This window comes from Hoplias malabaricus, chromosome X1 (genome assembly GCF_029633855.1).
Source record: "Hoplias malabaricus isolate fHopMal1 chromosome X1, fHopMal1.hap1, whole genome shotgun sequence".
Lineage (NCBI taxonomy): Eukaryota > Metazoa > Chordata > Actinopteri > Characiformes > Erythrinidae > Hoplias > Hoplias malabaricus.
The window spans coordinates 9265982-9285480 of NC_089818.1; the positions used below are offsets into that span (position 1 = coordinate 9265982).

The following is a 19499-nucleotide window of genomic DNA, read 5'->3' on the forward strand; positions in this document are numbered from 1 at the left end:
CCACCTACCAACGTGTGTTTTTGGACTGTGGGAGGAAACCGGAGCACCTGGAGGAAACCCACGCAGACACAGGGAGAACACATCACACTCCTCACAGACAGTCACCCGGAGGAAACCCACGCAGACACAGGGAGAACACACCACACTCCTCACAGACAGTCACCCGGAGGAAACCCACGCAGACACAGGGAGAACACACCACACTCCTCACAGACAGTCACCTGAAGGAAACCCACGCAGACACAGAGAGAACACACCACACTCCTCACAGACAGTCACCCGGAGGAAACCCACGCAGACACAGAGAGAACACACCACACTCCTCACAGACAGTCACCCGGCGGAAACCCACGCAGACACAGGGAGAACACACCACACTCCTCACAGACAGTCACCCGGAGGAAACCCACGCAGACACAGAGAGAACACACCACACTCCTCACAGACAGTCACCTGGCGGAAACCCACGCAGACACAGGGAGAACACACCACAGTCCTCACAGACAGTCACCTGGAGGAAACCCTCACAGACACAGAGAGAACACACCACAGTCCTCACAGACAGTCACCCGGAGCGGGAATCGAACCCACAACCTCCAGGCCCCTGGAGCTGTGTGACTGCGACACTACACATATAATCATTATACTTAAATATTTAAATGTATTTAAATCATACCAGCTTTCAAAATGTGATTTACAAATTTAAAGCATTGACTCTGTAGAGTCCTGATACCGTTACAACATTTTTAATGTAGTTGCTTCCATGCTAGGTTTTATCAGAATAATCTATAAACACATATTAGTTCTTTCCTAAAGTTGAGTGAACAGTCTGGAATTGTTTGCAGCTGCGAGTGAATGCGCAGAAATATCAGGACCTGCTGTCAGAGCGAGCCGTCCAGTTCAGGGCCATCCAGAGGCGGCTACTGACCCGCTTTAAAGACAAGACTCCTGCCCCACTCCAGAACCTGGACACGCTGATGGAGGGCACTTACCGCCAGGTCAGAGCACACACATCCACACACACAATCACAGAGGTCTTATGACCTGAATGGATGCAGGAGATTCCACCGTGATTCCACACACACACAGAGAGAGAGAGAGAGAGAGAGAGATATTACAAAACAGTGTACAGCTACTGATGCCATTTGTCTGTTTTTAATGGCATTGTTTGTACACTGAATGTGTTTGTACACATTTTATCATGCGTTAGCCCTTTGTGTGTGTGTGTGTATGTGTGTGACAGAGTTTCTGTAATTGCAATGTGATGGTCTTCTGGAAGAGCTGTTTATAATAGAGACTACCCCTTCTTAACCACCTTCCCCCAACATTAAGAAGACCATGACTGAACTGTGTAGCCGAGAGTGTGTGTAATGCGTGTTTGTCTGTGTGTTGTTTATCTCTTCATCTTTCTAATGACATCATTAGGTAATACTTGCTTTATATTTGCATTAGGTAATAAATGCTTAGTGAGAGTCATTCTCTGATAAGAGCTGCATGCTGAGCCAGTCCTGACTCCACCTTCCTGCGTTTGTCGACACCTGTTCTTCCAGCGTTTCATCTCAAATGAAAGGTGTTAATGGGTGTTTATCCCTATTTACTGCAGTAACATCCACTAAGTTTCTCTGAAAGATGCATTCCACATGAGCATGAATGAGCTCAGGGATTGATGAATGATTAGTTTTGGAGTTCACACAGCTCTGCCACTCTGTAACCCAATCCTGCAAGCTTTTATACCCCTCTAGCCGACAACAGCAGGACGTAGGCGCACACGACCCTATAATAAATTTAAAGTAAATAGATACAGCAAAGTAAATCTCAGGTCTCGTTTTTATTTCTTAGCTTTTTGTGTGTTAGAGTTCATGTTAATTTAGTTGTTTTTGTGTTATTGCTTTCCCCATGTGTTTTTTTTCTGCAGATTGTCTAAGTGCACTTTATGAGTGTAAATAATGTTTACAACACCGTCCTGATATTAAAGTGGAGGGAGTGGTGATTTCCTACCCTCCTCTAGATTTTCCATAGTGCAGTTTCTGCAGTGCTGAGCCAGGATTAGCTCATCTCCCTGTTACAGCTCAGTGGAGCATCACAATGGTTTAGAAGTTGTAAATTTACAGTAAAAAATACTACCTAGATTTGCTTTTTAATTGGCTTATGGAAGTCCCCTAAATAAAGAGGACTTAGTTACATCCGAATGCCCCAAAGTGGCATTAAAGAGGCATTAAAGAGGCTTGAGAATTTGTCTGCATATAGTCTGTCCAACGGGTTGAAGATGCTGAGCTGCTCTGCAGTAGTTCTTCATTGATTTTTTTCCCCATATACCATTTTCTGTCAAGTCAATAGGAATAAAATGAATAGTCTGCTTTAATTGCTGCATTTGCCCACATTGAAACTTGGCCAACGAGTCTTGTTTAATGCAGTAGATACATATAAAGTGTCCCTCACTCAAATATACTCTGTGTGTGTGTGTGTGTGTGTGTCCCTTGCTCCATCAGCTCTTTTCCTGTCTCTCTTCCCGTGCTCTTTCCGCGAATGGTATGCGGGAAATGGCGACACCCTATACACGCTGTAATGTATACACGCAAAGACGCAATGGGGTGTATTGATGGGTCAGGAGACTGATGTGTGCTCTGGATGAATAATTCAGCTCTTTTCATGCACACACTCACGCAAAGACACACGTCTTTCCCGTCTCCAGGCTGCCGTGAGGTGGGAAAATATGAAACTTATGCTGCTGAGCATCTTAAAGGCATAGTTCAAGTATACAATGCTTTTGATCAACACTGATTTTGGTGTTCAAAGGAAGAGCGCTGGGTTTGCCATCCCATTGTTCTCATTATTTGTGCTGCTTCATATTTTTTACACCATCTAGAGAGATACTGTTGGCTAAAAGTCGTTTACATCTATAATAAGAGTATTAACAGGGAGTTTGTAACAGCTTCTGCTTTTCTGTGAAGGCTTTTCATTAGATCTGAGAACATTTCTGATGGAGTACCCAGTGGAGTATTGGGGAGCTGAAGTACTTATGTCGAAGGATGTGTTCTGTGTCACCTCCAACCCGTGTATTGGTTGTATTGTAATGTATTGGATAGACGCCATTCATTCAGAGAACATGGTGCAGCCCAGTCCAGTGCTTGGCAGATATATACCCCTCTGGTGAACACATGCCAGTAAAGTTTGTTACCTATATTTCATGTGCAGCCGCTTCTGTCATTTCATTTTAAAGGGGACATATTATGCAAAACTCTTCGTTTTTGCATGCTTTTGTATTCCCACTTGGGTCTGTACAGTTCCTAAACTGCTATAACACTTCAAGCGTGAAAAAAAAAACAAAAAAAAAACATCCATCCGTTTTCTGTGAGTCAGTTGAAAGATTTTGGTGTCAGGAAGTCATTTGGATGGCACCCTTATTGTGATGTCACAATATGGAAATTTGCATAAAAACACCCTGGCATAAACATGGGATAGGTGGGTCGTGGCCAGCAACAGCTTATTTGCATTAAAGTGACAGACCCCTTAAACACCTCATTCTGAAAGGGACTGAAACTGGTGATTTTGTGCAAAGAACTTCATGTTTTGTATAGCCCATAGACATATTCAAACTTGTTTAAAAATAGGTATAATATGTCTCCTTTAATGCTTTTCTATGGAGGTAGATATAGTAATTTTCTCCAAGTGCTTGGACAGGAACGTATATAAATGAGGAAAGATAAAATACATGGAACATCTATTGACCTTTAATTCCCAATATTATGAAGAATACTGTGCCATGGTTTACAAGTTTTATACCAACCCAGCTGGAAGTTATCTTAAGCTGTGCATATTCTTTACTTTGAAGAATGTAACAAGCATATGCATGATTTAGTGTCATATTTCCTACACATAAAAACCATAAGTGCAGAACAAAGATGCTCAGTCTCTGTCTTCTCCTCCCTGCTCTCCTTGACTCTGAAGTCTGAAGTTCATGTCAGTCATGCATTTTTGATGAGACTCCATCACCATACATTAGCAGGCTGTGGGCCACGGGTGATGTTCTGCATGCTTGTGGACGGCTAAGATTTCGCCTTCTCATCGCTCTCTCACTCTTCTGATATTTTATTCATGAAGGGAGATGATGTGGTGGATGTATGTTGAAAGGTCTTGTGTTGTCTGGGTTTTAAAGACACTTCATAAAAAGACACCCTGACTGCTCTGATTCATATACTACGCTAGTCAAAACTTTGCCCTGTTTACTGTTGTTTTTTCAGTTAAAGGATCCACGTTCTACTCTTTATTGAGATCTTCCTGTAAGCTTTGTGTGCCATTGTTTATTTCTTAATGACCATTTTTCAAACTCTCCATCAATTGCAATTAAACAGTGTGTATTTATGTAAATTAAGTCAGATCTGGTTCGCAGCCCTGTATTGGGTCTTAATCAGAAATACAGCCGTAGCCGAAATGCTCCGTATAACTTCCGCATGAATAAGTAGAGCTAACGTGATAAAGGGTGAATAGATAGAGTAAAACTGTTGATTTCTGTGACATCACAAAAATTTTGAATTCAAAATGAGCAGTTTTTGCAGCTCAGTTTCTATATATAATGTGCTGTACTCTTCGAAAGAATGTCCTTTTTTGTGATGTACTCTTTTTGATCCACTCTTTTGGATATTAGAATGCTGTTTTGTACACAGCCGAGCATTTTAAAGCTCTAACAGTGATCACACACTAGGATCTTCCATAAAACTTTCATAAAAAGGGAGGAAATTCACTTTCAAGATATAGACTTTGACCAAGAAAAAACACAACGGAAACGTGTCTTTCTTGGTATTTCCTTTTTGGCTAAATAATGTTCTGACATTCGTCAGACAAAGCACATATTGAAACTCTTTTGGGCCAGAGGTGGTTTAAACACCTGAAGAGGTTTACAGTTGATGAGTGCTGGCCAAAAGGCTTAGGCCTTTGCCATTATTCCCAATCTTGCTTTTATTATCAGTTATTACTTCAGACAAAAGGGCAGAATCCAAATCAGTTTTTGTTAAAATATGAAGTCATTGCAAAATGACAAAGACAACAAGCTCATTTTATATATAAATCAGAGGCGATTGCTCTAAGATTGCAAGGGAAGCTCAGCTTCCCCTAAAATTTAAAAAAAAACAATTGATCAAATATATACTGTTGTGTGTACATGTCATTGAATAAATATGCACTACAGCGCTCAACTTTAGTTCAGAATCAGCTTCTTATCACTGGTAAAGACGTGGCTTTCCTCTCAATCATTCCCGCAGCTTCACGGTGCTGTAAACAGTGAGGACGCTGAGCGTCCACAGAGTTCAATAGCGAAGTAGCGAAGTGCAGCGAAACGAGACAAGCCATTGGATAAATGCTGGGCTTTGTCCCGCCCATCGGACGCTCAGCGTCTCTGGGGGTCTATGGGGCAGTGGGCTGGCCTCGGCTGGCCCGGACGCTCAGCTTCTGCATGATGATTGGATGATCTGTCTGAGGCTGAATCCCTTTTTGATTGACAGCGAAATGAGCGAATCAGAGATCCTTTGGTGTAAAGATCCGTGGGAGCATTACATTTTCGTTCTGTTCTGAGTTGAACCGGAGACTTTCTTAATCCTCTTAGCGGCATTTTTATTGTTAAAAACAACTAGCGACAAATCGAGCTTCTATTTCTGGTGGGGTTTTTGTAGCTGCTTGTGTTTGGAGACTGACTTCTATCACTCTTTCTGACTTCTATCTCAGTTTCTGTCCAGCGGGTGCTGCTGAGCCCCTCCACCGTCACAGGCGGACACACTTCACATGGGCCAAGGCCGTTTAAGCCTAGCTCTGCTGGCCACTGAGAGGACACTAGTCAAGTCCCTGGAAAAGACGCCTTGTTGGTACGACAGGGTCACAGATCATTTTCTTGAAAAGGAACGGAGGGTAGAATTTACGTATAAATAAACCAACACATTTTATGATGTAGGCTGAAATTGAGCTTCCCCTCCTTGAAAGACCAGCACCCGCCACTGATATAAATATATACATTTTTGTGTAAATGATAAACACAAGACAATACATCATCACTTTCCAGTTAAAAACATGTATCTCTCTCTATTATTGTTGAATATTTTTAATTTACCTTAGTTTTAGTTAGCGTTTGAATTCAGCAGCGAAGAATACATTTCATGAGAAATGGACCAATATAAATGCTCCAAAAATATTTTTACATTCACTTCCTTTTAAAGCTAAGAAGGTTTTTTTCCTTCTCCTGTAAGTGTACTATTTTGGGAGATGCATATTTTTAATTGGACAGTGGCGATATACTAGAAATAGTTTGACTATTCTTTAGTATTCTTACTCATTATGAGAAGCATGAGACTGATATCGACTTGATATAGTGTTTTCACTTAATTAGACATCATATTTTTGCAGTGTGCACACATTAAAGGAGCGCCATGTCTAGCCAGGCTGGTGACCCTGGGTGTGTTGCTTTAGCCTTGCTGTCAACCTTCTGGCAAAAAGGCTTGGCAGCCACTTTGAACTGCAGAGGGGAGGAAAAAGAGTGAGAATGAGAGAAAAAGAGGAGTCTTAGAAGCGACGTCAGGGAGGGGGGAATCCCCAGCAATCTACATTCCCACAAATATTTTCCCTCATACAGAAGGAGCCTTGGAGAGGCCTCAGCGCGTTAGCCCGTTAGCCTGTGGCACGGCTCCCTGTAATTAGCAGCTGAAAGGTGTGTGTGTAGGTGTAGCTGAGCTGTGAGTGACAGGCCTCGGCAGGGCCTCCGTTCTCATAATGGAGCCTCTTTCCTGACAGCCCTGATTTATTTGGGTCCAAATGGGGCTCTAAACATGGCTAAACAGGGCTAAACTGCTGCTAAAAGCGTCCAAACAAGGCCCAACACTGATCCCCCTGTCTGCGTGAGACCTGGCATTAATGGTGGATGGTCGGAGATATTTGGGTGTCTCAATGTATGTATCTGTGTGTGGGTGGGTGTGTTTATACATTTCAAGGACGTAATCATCCCAGCTTTTTGTAAAGTGCACTTTTTTCTTTAATTTTAATTAATTTTTTATGGTTTTGTGTGTTTTAAGATAAATGACAAGCCATTTCTTTTAGATTTTTTTGAGCGGAGTGTTAGTGTTAGGTTTAAGTTCAGTTTTAGAAGTTGGTTGCAATTTGTGTCTCACAATCCGCATAATTCCAAACACATTTAGGGATGATTTTGTGAAAGGAATTTTTGGATTAAAACACAAACACCCTCTTTTTTAGCTACATTTTGAAGCAAAATTTCTTTATGTTTATATTTTTTCCATTTCTCAGTAAGAACTTCTTGATGATGCCGAAGTTAAAAAAGTGATAAATATGTTTTTATTGTAATTGTAAAACAACAACCAACTCCTCCACATTAAATAATCCATGGCAGTAAACACAGACACACACAGACACAATTGTGCTGTTTAGGACTGAGAATACCCACTCCCAGGGTGGCAGGCAGTCATCAACAGCACCCAGGGATCAATAAGATATAATGTGCCTTTCTCAGGGGCACCTCAGCTGTGGACGTTGAGAGAGGAAACAGCGGTGTTCCTTCACTCCTCCTGCCCCCAGTTTCCTGCAGGTGACCTCCCCCAAGCTCGCTTCCATTATCATTAGACCACCGCTGCCCCTACGTCCCCATGTCCTCACATCCTTGCAGACCATGTCACCACAGAGTGGAATGATGATTACTAATTGACCTGCAAGAGTGGAGCTTTGTTTTCTTCTGTCTTAAACCTTTAAGAGCTGTTTATCTGATGAGGAGAGTTTTGAAAGATAGATGTTTGGTGCTATTTTTTTGATTGGAAGTTACATCAAAGAACTCACATACATACATACAAATGCTCCATTTTATGTACTGTTAGTACACACATTCATTACATAGGTCTGCCACCATGTCCTGACATTGCTTGAGAAGAAATGTGTGTGTGTGTGTGTGTGTGTGTGTGCGTGTGTATGTGTATGTGAGAGAGATACCTCTTTTGAAAAAGTGTCTGTCAGATGCTAACGCTGTTTATGTAGCACATGAAAGGCCTGAAGGACCTGAGCTCATCAGAGAAGACACACATGATACTTTGCTGATGTTCATACATATCTGTGGTGCTCTGCCACTCACAAGCTGACTATGATGGAGATAAATGAGGGAGCAGAGTGCAGCATGAACAGATGCTAACGTTAGCAACAGCAAGATTGAAACAGCTGTCTCAGTCAAGCATTGGCAGGGCTCTGTGAAACCAGCCACGACTCGTCGGACACATCATCGGACACCTAAAATTTTTGGAAGGCTACATTAACTGCTCAGGTTTGTTATGTTAGCTGACAGGTGCCTGCGTTGGCTAGCATTATGCTGAATGTTGAGACAGATGGAGAGCCATCCTCCCCACTCTTGGACGTCTGAGTACTGGGGATTAAAGTTGCAATCTCCTGATGATGGGCTCAATTCTTGCAAAGTTGTAATACATGGGGACCCCAAAGCATTTATTTTCTCTTTGAGCATGATGATATCATATTATCATTTCTGTGGTAATGTTTATTTTTGTTTACTCATGCCATTATTAGTTCACAAAGATGTATTTTAATATTTGGAAATGCATTCACTGCATGAGCCTGTTTAGCTATGATACTAGGCTTTCTTGGATATTGTGTAGGCCTGTTTGAATCATTCAGTGTTTACAACACTAAACCTGTTTGTGCCATCCTTTAGATCTTGGAAACACACACACACACACAGATATCTCTGTGTGAGCTGTCCAGGTGTTTGCCCAAAGGGAGGCAGGCTTGGCGGGGGTCTGGGCTCATGCGTGCTGGCAGAGCTTCTGTAAGATACTCTTGGACGAGTTGTTAGTGCTGGACTTTATGCGCAGTCGGCTCTACCAGCTTCACATACATGTATATATTTGTGTTTAATTGCAGCTAAAGAGTATGTGACTCTGGTTTCCCACCTCCTCCCTTGTCACAGCTGAAACCTCTCTGAGTAACGTAATATCTCTTCTCAATAAGACAGAATTAGGAGCCGCAGTGGTCTGCTGTTTGTCAGATGTCACTAAGCATCCTCCTAAATTGCCTCGTTCTCCTCTGCGTTGCTATAGAATCAAGATCCCATCAAGAAATGGAGCATATCTTCTCCCTGTTGCTCTTTTGTGAGAGACTCTGAGCTCTTAGCACCCTGCTAACAGGATTATCCATACTGTAATTAAAAAGGCTGCCCTCTATCACCCCCCCCACCCCTTAAAAGCCATGGACACACCCTGCTTAGTTACGGGAAACTCCTCCTGCTGCTCACATTTTAATCAGTAATCACCCGGACCCACTCAGTGTAACTGTGTTTATATGTTTTAACGAAGGGCTCTTTGTAATTGCACTTGTTCCTTCCATTTCTTCGTGAAGATTGTGGGGGGAAATTTAGTGAGTTAAATGATAAAAAACAAACCAAGGGAGAACATTCTCCAGGCTTAAATAATTTCTTACTTCACCAGAAATTAAATATCATTCACATCTTTGTTGCAGCCTGATAAATTACTCCTCTTCCTAACGGTGCTGTATCTTGGGCCAGTTTTATGTCTAAGCACAAAGCATATTTCAATCTGTCAGCTATTCAGCGGGTTTTTGCATATTAAGAACTGGGTGTGGTACCCTCAATCTGATAAAGAGACTGGTTTACGAGGAGAGCTTTTAAATGTCCTATATAAATATTATTTGCTCACTTGATTGTTTTATTTTCTTGGATTATTCTGCACCCTGGGAGACATTTAGCCAGACCACCTGCAGTTTCTGGCTCAGTGCGTAGCGCTTACATATTCACGCTTCATCTCGTTTGTGCATGTGTTTGGAGTTTGGCGTGAGGTTCCTCATGGCTCCATTGTCGGTCCTCTTAGGTTGTTAGTTACAGCAGCAGCTGGAGCTACAGAAGAGCCGAGAGACCAGTGCTGGCACGCTGCTTAGGCTTTTATGCTTCACTGGCCACACACATGCACACACACACACTCTCATACACACACACACACACACACACAGTTATAGTTTCCCAATATTGCTGCTCAGCAGTAGTTCTGCCGAGGCTTTGGGGACTTGGGCTCAGCATCTGGGATGTGATTGATATTTTGGTGGGTTTGTGTGTGGGTGGGAGAAACGACATTTGCCTGTGTGTTAATATAAACATCTGATGTTGTGACGCTCAGTTTAAAATCCACAAAACGCTCATTTGTGGAGCCTACGGTTCCCCTGGAAGATGCTTGATAAACAACTGTTGTGAATGCAGTAAGTAAAATCAAAACCCTGTACGTGCCCCCACGCCACCCGCCATCTCTTCTAGATACAATGGCATCTTAAAAGCCGGTGCTATCTTCCTTCCATGGCATCAACTCGTCTGTTCCACACCATGAATAGATAGGCTTTGTCTTAAGATAGACACTGTTTTAAAACAACTCCACAAAGAGGGTGGAGCTCAGTGAGATCTCTGTGAATTACTGTTAACCCTTGAAGGTCAGGTCAGTGACAAGAGCATGAGAAAATATGAGGTTAAATATGTCTGAATGTTTATATTGTTAGGATGTTAACAGAAATGTCCAATGGTCTGTGCTAATGAAGCTTTGTCATTCTGAATGTTCAGAGTGCTGGTGTTAAAAACCAGACATCCGAGGAGTTTCATTCCTCTGCCCAGGAAGCCATTACACAAGATGCGGCCTGATGCCTGAGACATAGTTTAATGACTGTTTTGAGATAAAGTTTTGGCCTGAATCTTGTTTAAACCCATCCAAACGGTGATTCAGATTTACTCTTACCATTAACAGTGGCTGTATGTTCCAGCTCCTTCGTCATCCTTTTCCTCACAGACTTCTATCACTCTTAGAGTTTGTTCGAGCACTAGAACTTTCCACCTTATGGTTGCTCTTGTTAGTTTGCTGCTCATTGATTTGTTTCCATTTCTCCTCTGAGCCATATCCAGCATAAGCTGCCGAAAGTGTCCTCCAGTGCTAACATTATTGATGTTATTGATATTTCTGAGTGTTTTTTCTGTTTTATGCATGATACATTATACTTAAAGTCACCATTGGGAATGTTTGTTGACTGTGTAAAGTTTCTGTTATCAAGCTAATATTAAGACCAGCAGGAATATACATTTAACCAGTATAGCAAAAGGAATAACTCCTATCATCTACAGGTTATTATTTAAGATTTACCTTAATATTAGGTACCACACTTGTGTGTGTAAGTTTGTGAAGAGGTTCTTCTTTCCTGGTATAAGAGGCTGAGACTGTGGTGCAGATATACAGCGCTGGTGGGGCTGTGGTTTTCAGGGAAGTTTTCTTCTTTAGATTTAAGGCTGAATCCATTGGCTGTGTGTGCACTGTGTTTGTGTTGAGTTGGTCGTGGAGTGGAAAACGCAGAGATTTACGTGTGTCTTTATGGCTGGTCTGCATGAATGAGTGTGTATGTTCCAGCATTGCAGTCTGCCTTCCACTGGCCCAGTCAGCTGCAGGGTAGGAAAGTGATGAGGAGGTGACCAAGTTTCCAATCCTCTTTAAAAAAAAAAAAAAAAAAAAAAGGCATGGACAGTGGTGTCCTTACCATGGGGTCACAGTTTGCAAAAAAATGCAAATCTCAAATCTCAAGACCTGCAGTGGATGAGTTGGTTGCAATATATTCTGGATTGATTCAGACTTTAATTATAGCTCTTTTAATAGCTGTGAATATATACTTCATAATATTACAGTGTTTTGTATTTTATTTCATTTCCTTTCTGATGTTCATAGGAATATAGGGCTGCCCACTGCTCCTGGTATATGTGCACACTGACCCTAGCTTTCATTAGTCTGTGTGTGGAAATGTGTGTTTCACTGCACGGATTGGGTTAAATGCAGAAAACAAATTCCTCTTTGTGCAACCACAGTAGCCAATAATGTGATAATAATTCTAATACTAACATAGCAAGGTTTTGTTTCCACAGTGGCAATATGTAGCATTGATTAAGCTAACATTTCTTCTTTCACTCATAGTGCTATTCCAGTGGCCACTGACTTTCTAATGACTTTCTGCACAGTCATCTCATCCTACCACCCCTGATACTGCCTGCTAGATTAATGCAACAATCGCAGATTTATACGATTACATGTATTTACTTTGTAATCTTGGCAAAGGCTGTCTGCCTTGCCGCCAGCCCCACCGGATATTTATCTTGTTGCTGTAAATTTTCAGATGCCTGTGTGTGTGTGTGTGTGTGTGTATATGTATGTATGTATGTGTGTGTTTTCTTTCGTCTTCCTTCAGCAAAACTGTTCAAAGGAGGCCATTGAGAGAAAAGCAAACAGGTTTGGACAGAGCCAAAAAGAAGCGTGTACTGGAGCCAATGCCCTGAAGCGGACAGCCACAATCAGCCCACTGTCCACTAGCCCCATTAGCATTAGCCTTCACATCAGAGAGCGGGAGAGGGTTTTAAGAGGATAGATTGTCTTTTCGACCCTGCAGCTTGACCTTAGACAGATTGAACACACACATCATTTCTTCACTCATTAATATTCATTACAACTTCCAAAAAGCAGATACGCTGTGCTTCAGCTTAAGCCCCATCATCGGCCAGTTTTAGGTTATGTACTTAAAATTAACCCTGCGCTATTACAAATCACTTATTACTTCAGACACTCTCTAATGAGACTGATTAACTGATTACGTCCACAGAGAGGTCATCTGTGTTCTGAATTTTCTTTTACATTACTTCATTAAAACCCAAATACATCTGTACCATCTTTGGTCAGAAGTCAGCAGCCAATCGCAGAGAACTTTGTAAAGATTTCAAAGCCACTATCTCTACATTTGAATGAGACACAAGAAAAAGATGAGTAAAATTAGATCAGTAACTGCAATATGATGACAAGATTTGCTTAATATTATCTTACACTCTCAGAAAAACTGTCAGGTTACGTATTAAATACTTACACCATATTATATAATAATTGTAGATTTTAAAGTTGTGTTGATATCAGATGCTCAATTTCTTCTCCAGAAATTACATTACGGAACTTTTACAAAGTTCTGTAATGAAATCTTACAAGTATTCACCCCTCCTTCTTGAAAAGGGAATGCCATGTAAAGGTACATTTACATTGTAAAGCACATTGTACCTTTGGTGGTGTCAGGAGGAGGGTGGACTGACGGAGACGGACGCACACGCTAAAACACAGTTACTTTTATTTACAACATATAATGAAACAGAGACTTGAGCAAAAACCAAAACGAGGGAAAGCAGAAACAGACAGACTTGAGACTCAGTGACGACGGAGAAACAAAACAATGACAGAGGAAACGAAGCGAGGAACGGACGAGACAAAATGAGGAACAGACAGACTGAAGGGAGCGATACGACTATGACATTGGAAATGAAACAACTGGACACGAAACACAACAAAGGTGAAATGTCCGACAAGAGGAAGTGAGAGAAGGGGACTTAAATACACACAAGGACACCTGAGACTAATAATGAAGGGGCAGGATTACAAACAACACTGACGAGGACACTGACAAGGAGGAGGAAAGAAGGCGGGACAAGGGCGGAGACATGGACAACAACAAACAGAGCCATATGCTGAGAGAGCACATGGCGGGGAAAACAAACATGACAGGACGAGGGCGTGACAGGTGGCAATGATGCAGCTGTATAGTATCATTTTTCTGACAATACAGGGCTATCACAAATAAATGTTTTATGGCTTCAGGACTTCAGCATTAATATTCGGTGAATATTGGGTATGTGTGTTGTAAAGCGCATCCACAGTGCTTTAAAGTCTCATTCTCCAGGCTGATTTCAGGCTGGAATTCAGGAGGGTAGTGAACGATATCGGACACTAACTCATGCAGGTTTTTACCAGACAACACAGTGCACTATGGGTATATGCTATCCACTAGTGTTAGCTAGTGTACATAGGTTGGACACTAACTTATGGTTAGGCAGTGCATTGTGGAATTCTTTGAGTGCACTAAAATATCTGCACTTGGTTTTTGGACACTCATGCAAAATAACGGAACCCAACAACAGTATTGAATAGCAAAACCTGGTGTACGAGTATGTGAGTGAGCGAGTTACAAGCCTGTTGCATTGAGGTACTTCAAAAGACCGTACACATTAATAAAGTTATAAAAAATGTAAACTTCTGGCCTTTTATGGGCCTTTTTCATGTTTGTGCAAAACATCACAATGCCTTATATAAACCCATCTGACCTAGCTGATCAAGCTTTCAGCTACAATGAAATTCAGCTAATGCTAAACCCACTAGCTAACAATGAGTTGTAATATCAAACTCTCATTTGACATTAGCATCTTCTATTGGTAAAAGGGAAACGTTGGTGAATAATATCATAAAGCATAATAAATAAAAAAATATATAGGTATAGGTTAGTTTCATCAGAGCCCGTACAGCTCCTGTGCCTCTGCCCAAGCTGTAGCCCTGACTTCAGAGGCTAATGGGACCTATAGAGAGCTCTTTTTAAAGGAGCCCAGTGCCTTAAATGTTAATTTGAGCCATTTAACCCGACTCAAATGACTCACTGTCTTTCTGGGCTTATTTTATATTAGTCATATGGCATTTTTTCCTCCTCAGCTTTCCACTTTCCCAGAGTTCTAGGGCTGCTCTGACCCACGTCCATTAGAGCTTTATGTCGCATATATATTTGTATATATTCATCCATTGTGAGTTAGGCACATGTCAGATCTCTTATTCCTCCCCAAAGAATAGGCAGTTTAAGGAGCTTGCAGAGGGCAGCAGAGTGTCACCAGGGTCCTCTTTCAGTTGAGGGGGATGGCTGCCACACTGCAGGGCATAAGTCACTTTGAGAGAGAGAGAGAGAGAGCTTTTTCTTCAGCTTTAACTTTTCCCTGCTTTGCTGCATTAAGAAGCTGTCCATTGCACATTGTTAAATCAGTGCGAAAACATCAAAAGCAAAGGGATGAGCCAAATTACACAGCCACAATCCCCTCCAGCAGTTAATCTGCTGAGAAATGTAGGCTAATGTATCTAGAAATCTATGGCCAACTATTAGCCTTAAGAAAACGGAAGGATAAATGATCACACACTTGCCTTGGAGCCGTACTGTGAGAATTTGGTAGCATTCAGCCATGAAAGTAGTAGGTGCCGATGTTGGGATTTTAGTGTTGGATTACAGAGGAATTGGACCGAACTTTGTCACTCTGTAGGATGTAGTTTCAATGCTTCTCAGCCCAATGCTGGAATGGTTTACACCCCTCTTTACAACCCTATGCTTGGCCTTATAGATGGTAACCTTAGGGTGTTTGTTCCAAATACCTGAGTCTGCACCCTGGACTGATTCTGGGCTTGTTTGTGGGAGGGGCTTATTGTCTCTGGTTTGGTTCCACACAACAACAACTTCATTTAAACCTTAGATTGATTGTACGTTTCAATATGTCACTTTTTCTGTGTGTAGGCTCGTGAAATGGTAGGAAGAAGCTTCACCATTTCGGCAACAGTGCTTTTGGATAAGCCTTTCACACAGGCGCCCCTGCAAACTCGGAACCGTTTTTGTGTGTATGTATTTATGTATATATGTGTGTGTTTTGAGTGCAGCTCCTCGTGTGTTTTTCAGACTCACTGGCGCATGCACACACACGTGTGCCAAGGCTCGTGATTTGGCCAGAGATTGAAGCTTGGAGAACACAGTAACACTGGAGTAATGTTGTGTTGTCTTAAGCACACAGGCAGATGCAGTGTTATCTGCTGGAGATTCGCCCAGTGGCGTCTCAGCTGCGTTTAGTCTTGTGTTCTTGTGTGTGTGTGTGTGTGTGTGTGTGTGTGTGTGTATTTATGCCTTTGCTTTTGTTACCATTTACTCTAGGAAAGTCTGCTCTTCTGGGAATCCTTTAGACAACATATTGGTGAATATTTGATGCAGTTTAGCCGTGAGGGATCTGAGTTGGATGATTAGAAAAACGGATAACGGGCTCCACTTTTCCTAAAGGTATCGGGCATTGTTCCATGACTCCAGAAAACGCAGGTCCAGTGCTTCATAGCCCAGTGCTGAGGGAGCTTTATACGCTTTATATGGCATTGAACATGCCGGCTATGGGCTCTGTGCAGCTGCTCCAGTGCGTCCCATTTGGTGAAAAGTTTTACTATGGGGATAATAAAAGCTGAGAGAATGTTTGTTTCCACATGGGCCTATAATACACACAGCTTAAACTAGCTAATTATGAGAAGTGTTTACAAATTTTTGGACATATGAATGTGTGTGTGTAAGTGTGTGTGTGCATGAGGGTGTAGGTAGACTGCAGTATGGTGTGTGTGCTGTATGGGAGGTGAGTTTGGCCTAGTGATTACAGGCTGGAACACAGCGTCTGCTAAAATGAGTAGAGAAAGCTGCTCTAATGAAAGGCCTCCCAGCTTCTAAATATGGAAGCTGGAATGAAGTATGAACGAATGTACACACACTGCACACACTTTGGTAGCCTGTCAGTTTTGCGTGTGTCCGGGTTGACATGCGTGCACGCACACACCAACTCACCCTCTCTCTCGCTGTCTCTCACACACACACACACACACACTCTCACACACACAATCACAAGAATAAAAAACGGAATCAGAATGTGGTGCTGAAACTTGCTGCTTACTAACCCCTAAAACTTAAAACTAAATAAAATTATTAATGATCTGGGTCAGCTGAGGCCAACACTGAGCAGTTCACCTTCAGTTTGGAAGACTTGGCAACCTGGAGGAGCCAAGAATATATATTGGTCTATGTAAATATTCTTAAATCTGATTGGCTGACAAAGTGTTTATGCATGTGACTGAACGCAGCAGCTACATTCTCTGTTCTTTATTTAGTACCAAATTAATTTAAAAAAATCAGTTGATGTTGGAATAATATTCCTGTTATATATTTGGACAGCGTCGTTTAAACGTCTTCATTACATAGTGGACGTATTGTTTATTGTGATCATAAATAATGAATGATTAATCACTGGGATGATAGTTTCCATGTACACAGTGTATAACAGTATGCGATGATATCTCTTAGTAAATTATCCTAGGAAAGAATTATATCTCTCCAAAATTGTAACTTTACAAGAGGAAGAAAAAAACCTTCTTAACTTTCAATGGAAGTCAGTGTAAAAAGACTTAATTCCTAGTAATTTTGGAGCATTTCTATTGGTCCATTCATCATGATTGGAAAATACATGAAAAATACATGTTAAAGAATAACCAAAATGATTCATTAAAACTGTTGTTTTCAAACCAGTAAATGACATAGGCTTTGTTTACCTGCCACATTCTGGAGAACATGAATCAAGACAGATAAATGCATCTAAATCTGCCACAGTGCCCACTTCTGGCCTCCAGAATCTTCCAAAAAACGTGCTCGGTCACTCCCTCTCTTTTCCTCTCTAGCTAATAGTTGATGTCATATCATCCAGGTGGATATTGCATGTTTTTGGTGGTTGACTTTAGAACTCATTATCCATTGTGTCTAGGTATGGAGATACCCACGTTATTTTATTTCAAAAGGCAATATCTCCAGCACTTTCTGGCTCAGCTGGAGCTGGGCTGACCTGAGGCTTTTTTGTATGGACTTGTTGTCCCTAACATTTCTTTGGTCACTGGTCAGGTCTGTGGTCAAAGGTGATTTCTCAATTGTTTTTGAAGCAGCGGCTATTAGAGACAGCATCTCCCTTAGGCTCTAATCTGACCCTCAAATGGCTTCTGCAATATTTCATTCAGGTGTCCATTTTAGCTTTGAGGATGTGAAAAATGTCATTCCTGGATTATTGTCTTTGGACACATTCTTAAAGACGGAACACAGAAGCCGGGTTTGAAGTGATGTTTTGGCTTAAAAATTAATTGTAAATAATTATGTATGCATGTAAAATTGTGTCTTCTTTAGTTAAGCACTGGAGCTATGAGGCGAATTTAGATAACACACTAAACACTAAACTTAAAATGTAGATTTCTACTCAACCGCACCACATTTAAAAGACCAATCTATCAATTTGTAATGAAGTGTCCAGTTGTTCTGTTTGTGTACTGTACCATACCCGTTTTTCTCTTTCAATTTCAAGCCTGGAACCCATGCTTATTTTTACATTTCGCCAGTTTAAACCATTGTGAATATGACCCATGTTCATGAAAGTGAGCAGCAGCAGGTTTACAGCACTGTAAACAGTCTCTGCATTTTATTCTGGTGCTATTGGTCTCTGAGCTGTAATTTCACATGCTGCGCATACATACAGGGCTCAAAATACCTCTCCAAAGCCCCAGCAGGGTGCTGCACCCCTGGAGAGGTCTGGCCTTCCTTCATCCCATGCCCTGTAGGCGTAGGACCACCCTGCACTATCTGACCGCAAGGTCATTAAGGTGTTTCTTCTCTGAGGAGGTACATACGTGACCAGATGCTCAGAGCTGTTTGATGTAGCTGCCCATTGCTCACTCACTGCCAGTCTCTCTCTATTTTACTCTCTCTCTATTTCACCCCTTAAACTAAGAGAGAGAGAGTCTTTCTGAGAAGGCCATTAGATATTGGAACATGGACATTTTTTTCTAATATATAGTTAAACACTATTAAACTATATTAAACATTATTTAATCATTAATGAGTTCCGCTGCTCCTTAGGCAACAGCTGTAAAGCAAGTGGACCTGTTGCATGAATTTCGGTGTGGCGTAATGTGTTTGCACTGCAGCTGGAGCAGCATGTCTGCCTCAGTGAGCCGGCGAGGGATTAGCAGCGTAGAGGAAAAAAGAAGTCGGGCCTTATCAGGCCGTGTGGTTTGGAGCCTTCCACGGCAGCCGATAAGCCATCTCAGGTTGCCTGTGTGGGTTTGCCAGATGCTATCATGCCCTAGTCTTTCTCCAGCCGCGCTGTCTCTCTGCTCCAAAGGCCCAGTTTATAAACAAGCATTGTCCCGGCCAATCGGCCAGGAGCTATCCAGCCTCGCTCTATCTCTGCACCGTGACCAAAGACAAAAGCAGTTACTGTCTAGGATCATTTGTTGGTATGATGCTGATCTCTCTGTCTCTCATTCTCTCTGGGGCTCTTTCCTTTCCCACACACACACGAGCATGCACTTTCACATACACTAGATGGCCAAATGACCTGCTTATCCAAATCATCAAAAGAGGCATTGGAATGAGCTTCATTCAAGAGTGTGTTCTCAGTAGAGAATGTACACTTGTCTTCACCTAATGGTAATTTATGTACCTCTGGTGTATGTCGTTAAAGCACTACAATAGCCACGCTTGTTTTTCTTCTTTGTGTTCACACACACACTCACACACACACACACACTTCGGTTTGAGGTCTCATAAAGCCTCTTTATCACGGAACTTGTTCATCTTCAATAATTCATGCTTGCTGCTCTAACGAACCTGCCCGTAATCCTCCCGTTGTTTGTTTCAGGGAAAGTCCACTTCATCCCACTGCAATCACCCACACACCTCTGCCCTGTACTTTTCCACTGCTTATCTCACCCCCAGAACCTCTGACACGCTGCCGAAAAGTTAGCACG

At 41.9% G+C, this 19499-nt stretch overlaps 1 protein-coding gene across 2 annotated transcripts in view; it reads left to right on the forward strand.

The window, feature by feature from the left end:
• Positions 1 to 19499, forward strand: part of bbs9 (Bardet-Biedl syndrome 9) — a 155454-nt gene that overhangs the window by 56610 nt on the left and 79345 nt on the right. For both annotated transcript variants that reach the window (XM_066652114.1, XM_066652116.1), the window contains exon 19: positions 846 to 998. In XM_066652114.1, the coding sequence (XP_066508211.1) occupies positions 846 to 998 (153 nt within the window). The remainder of the gene's footprint in view (positions 1 to 845; positions 999 to 19499) is intronic.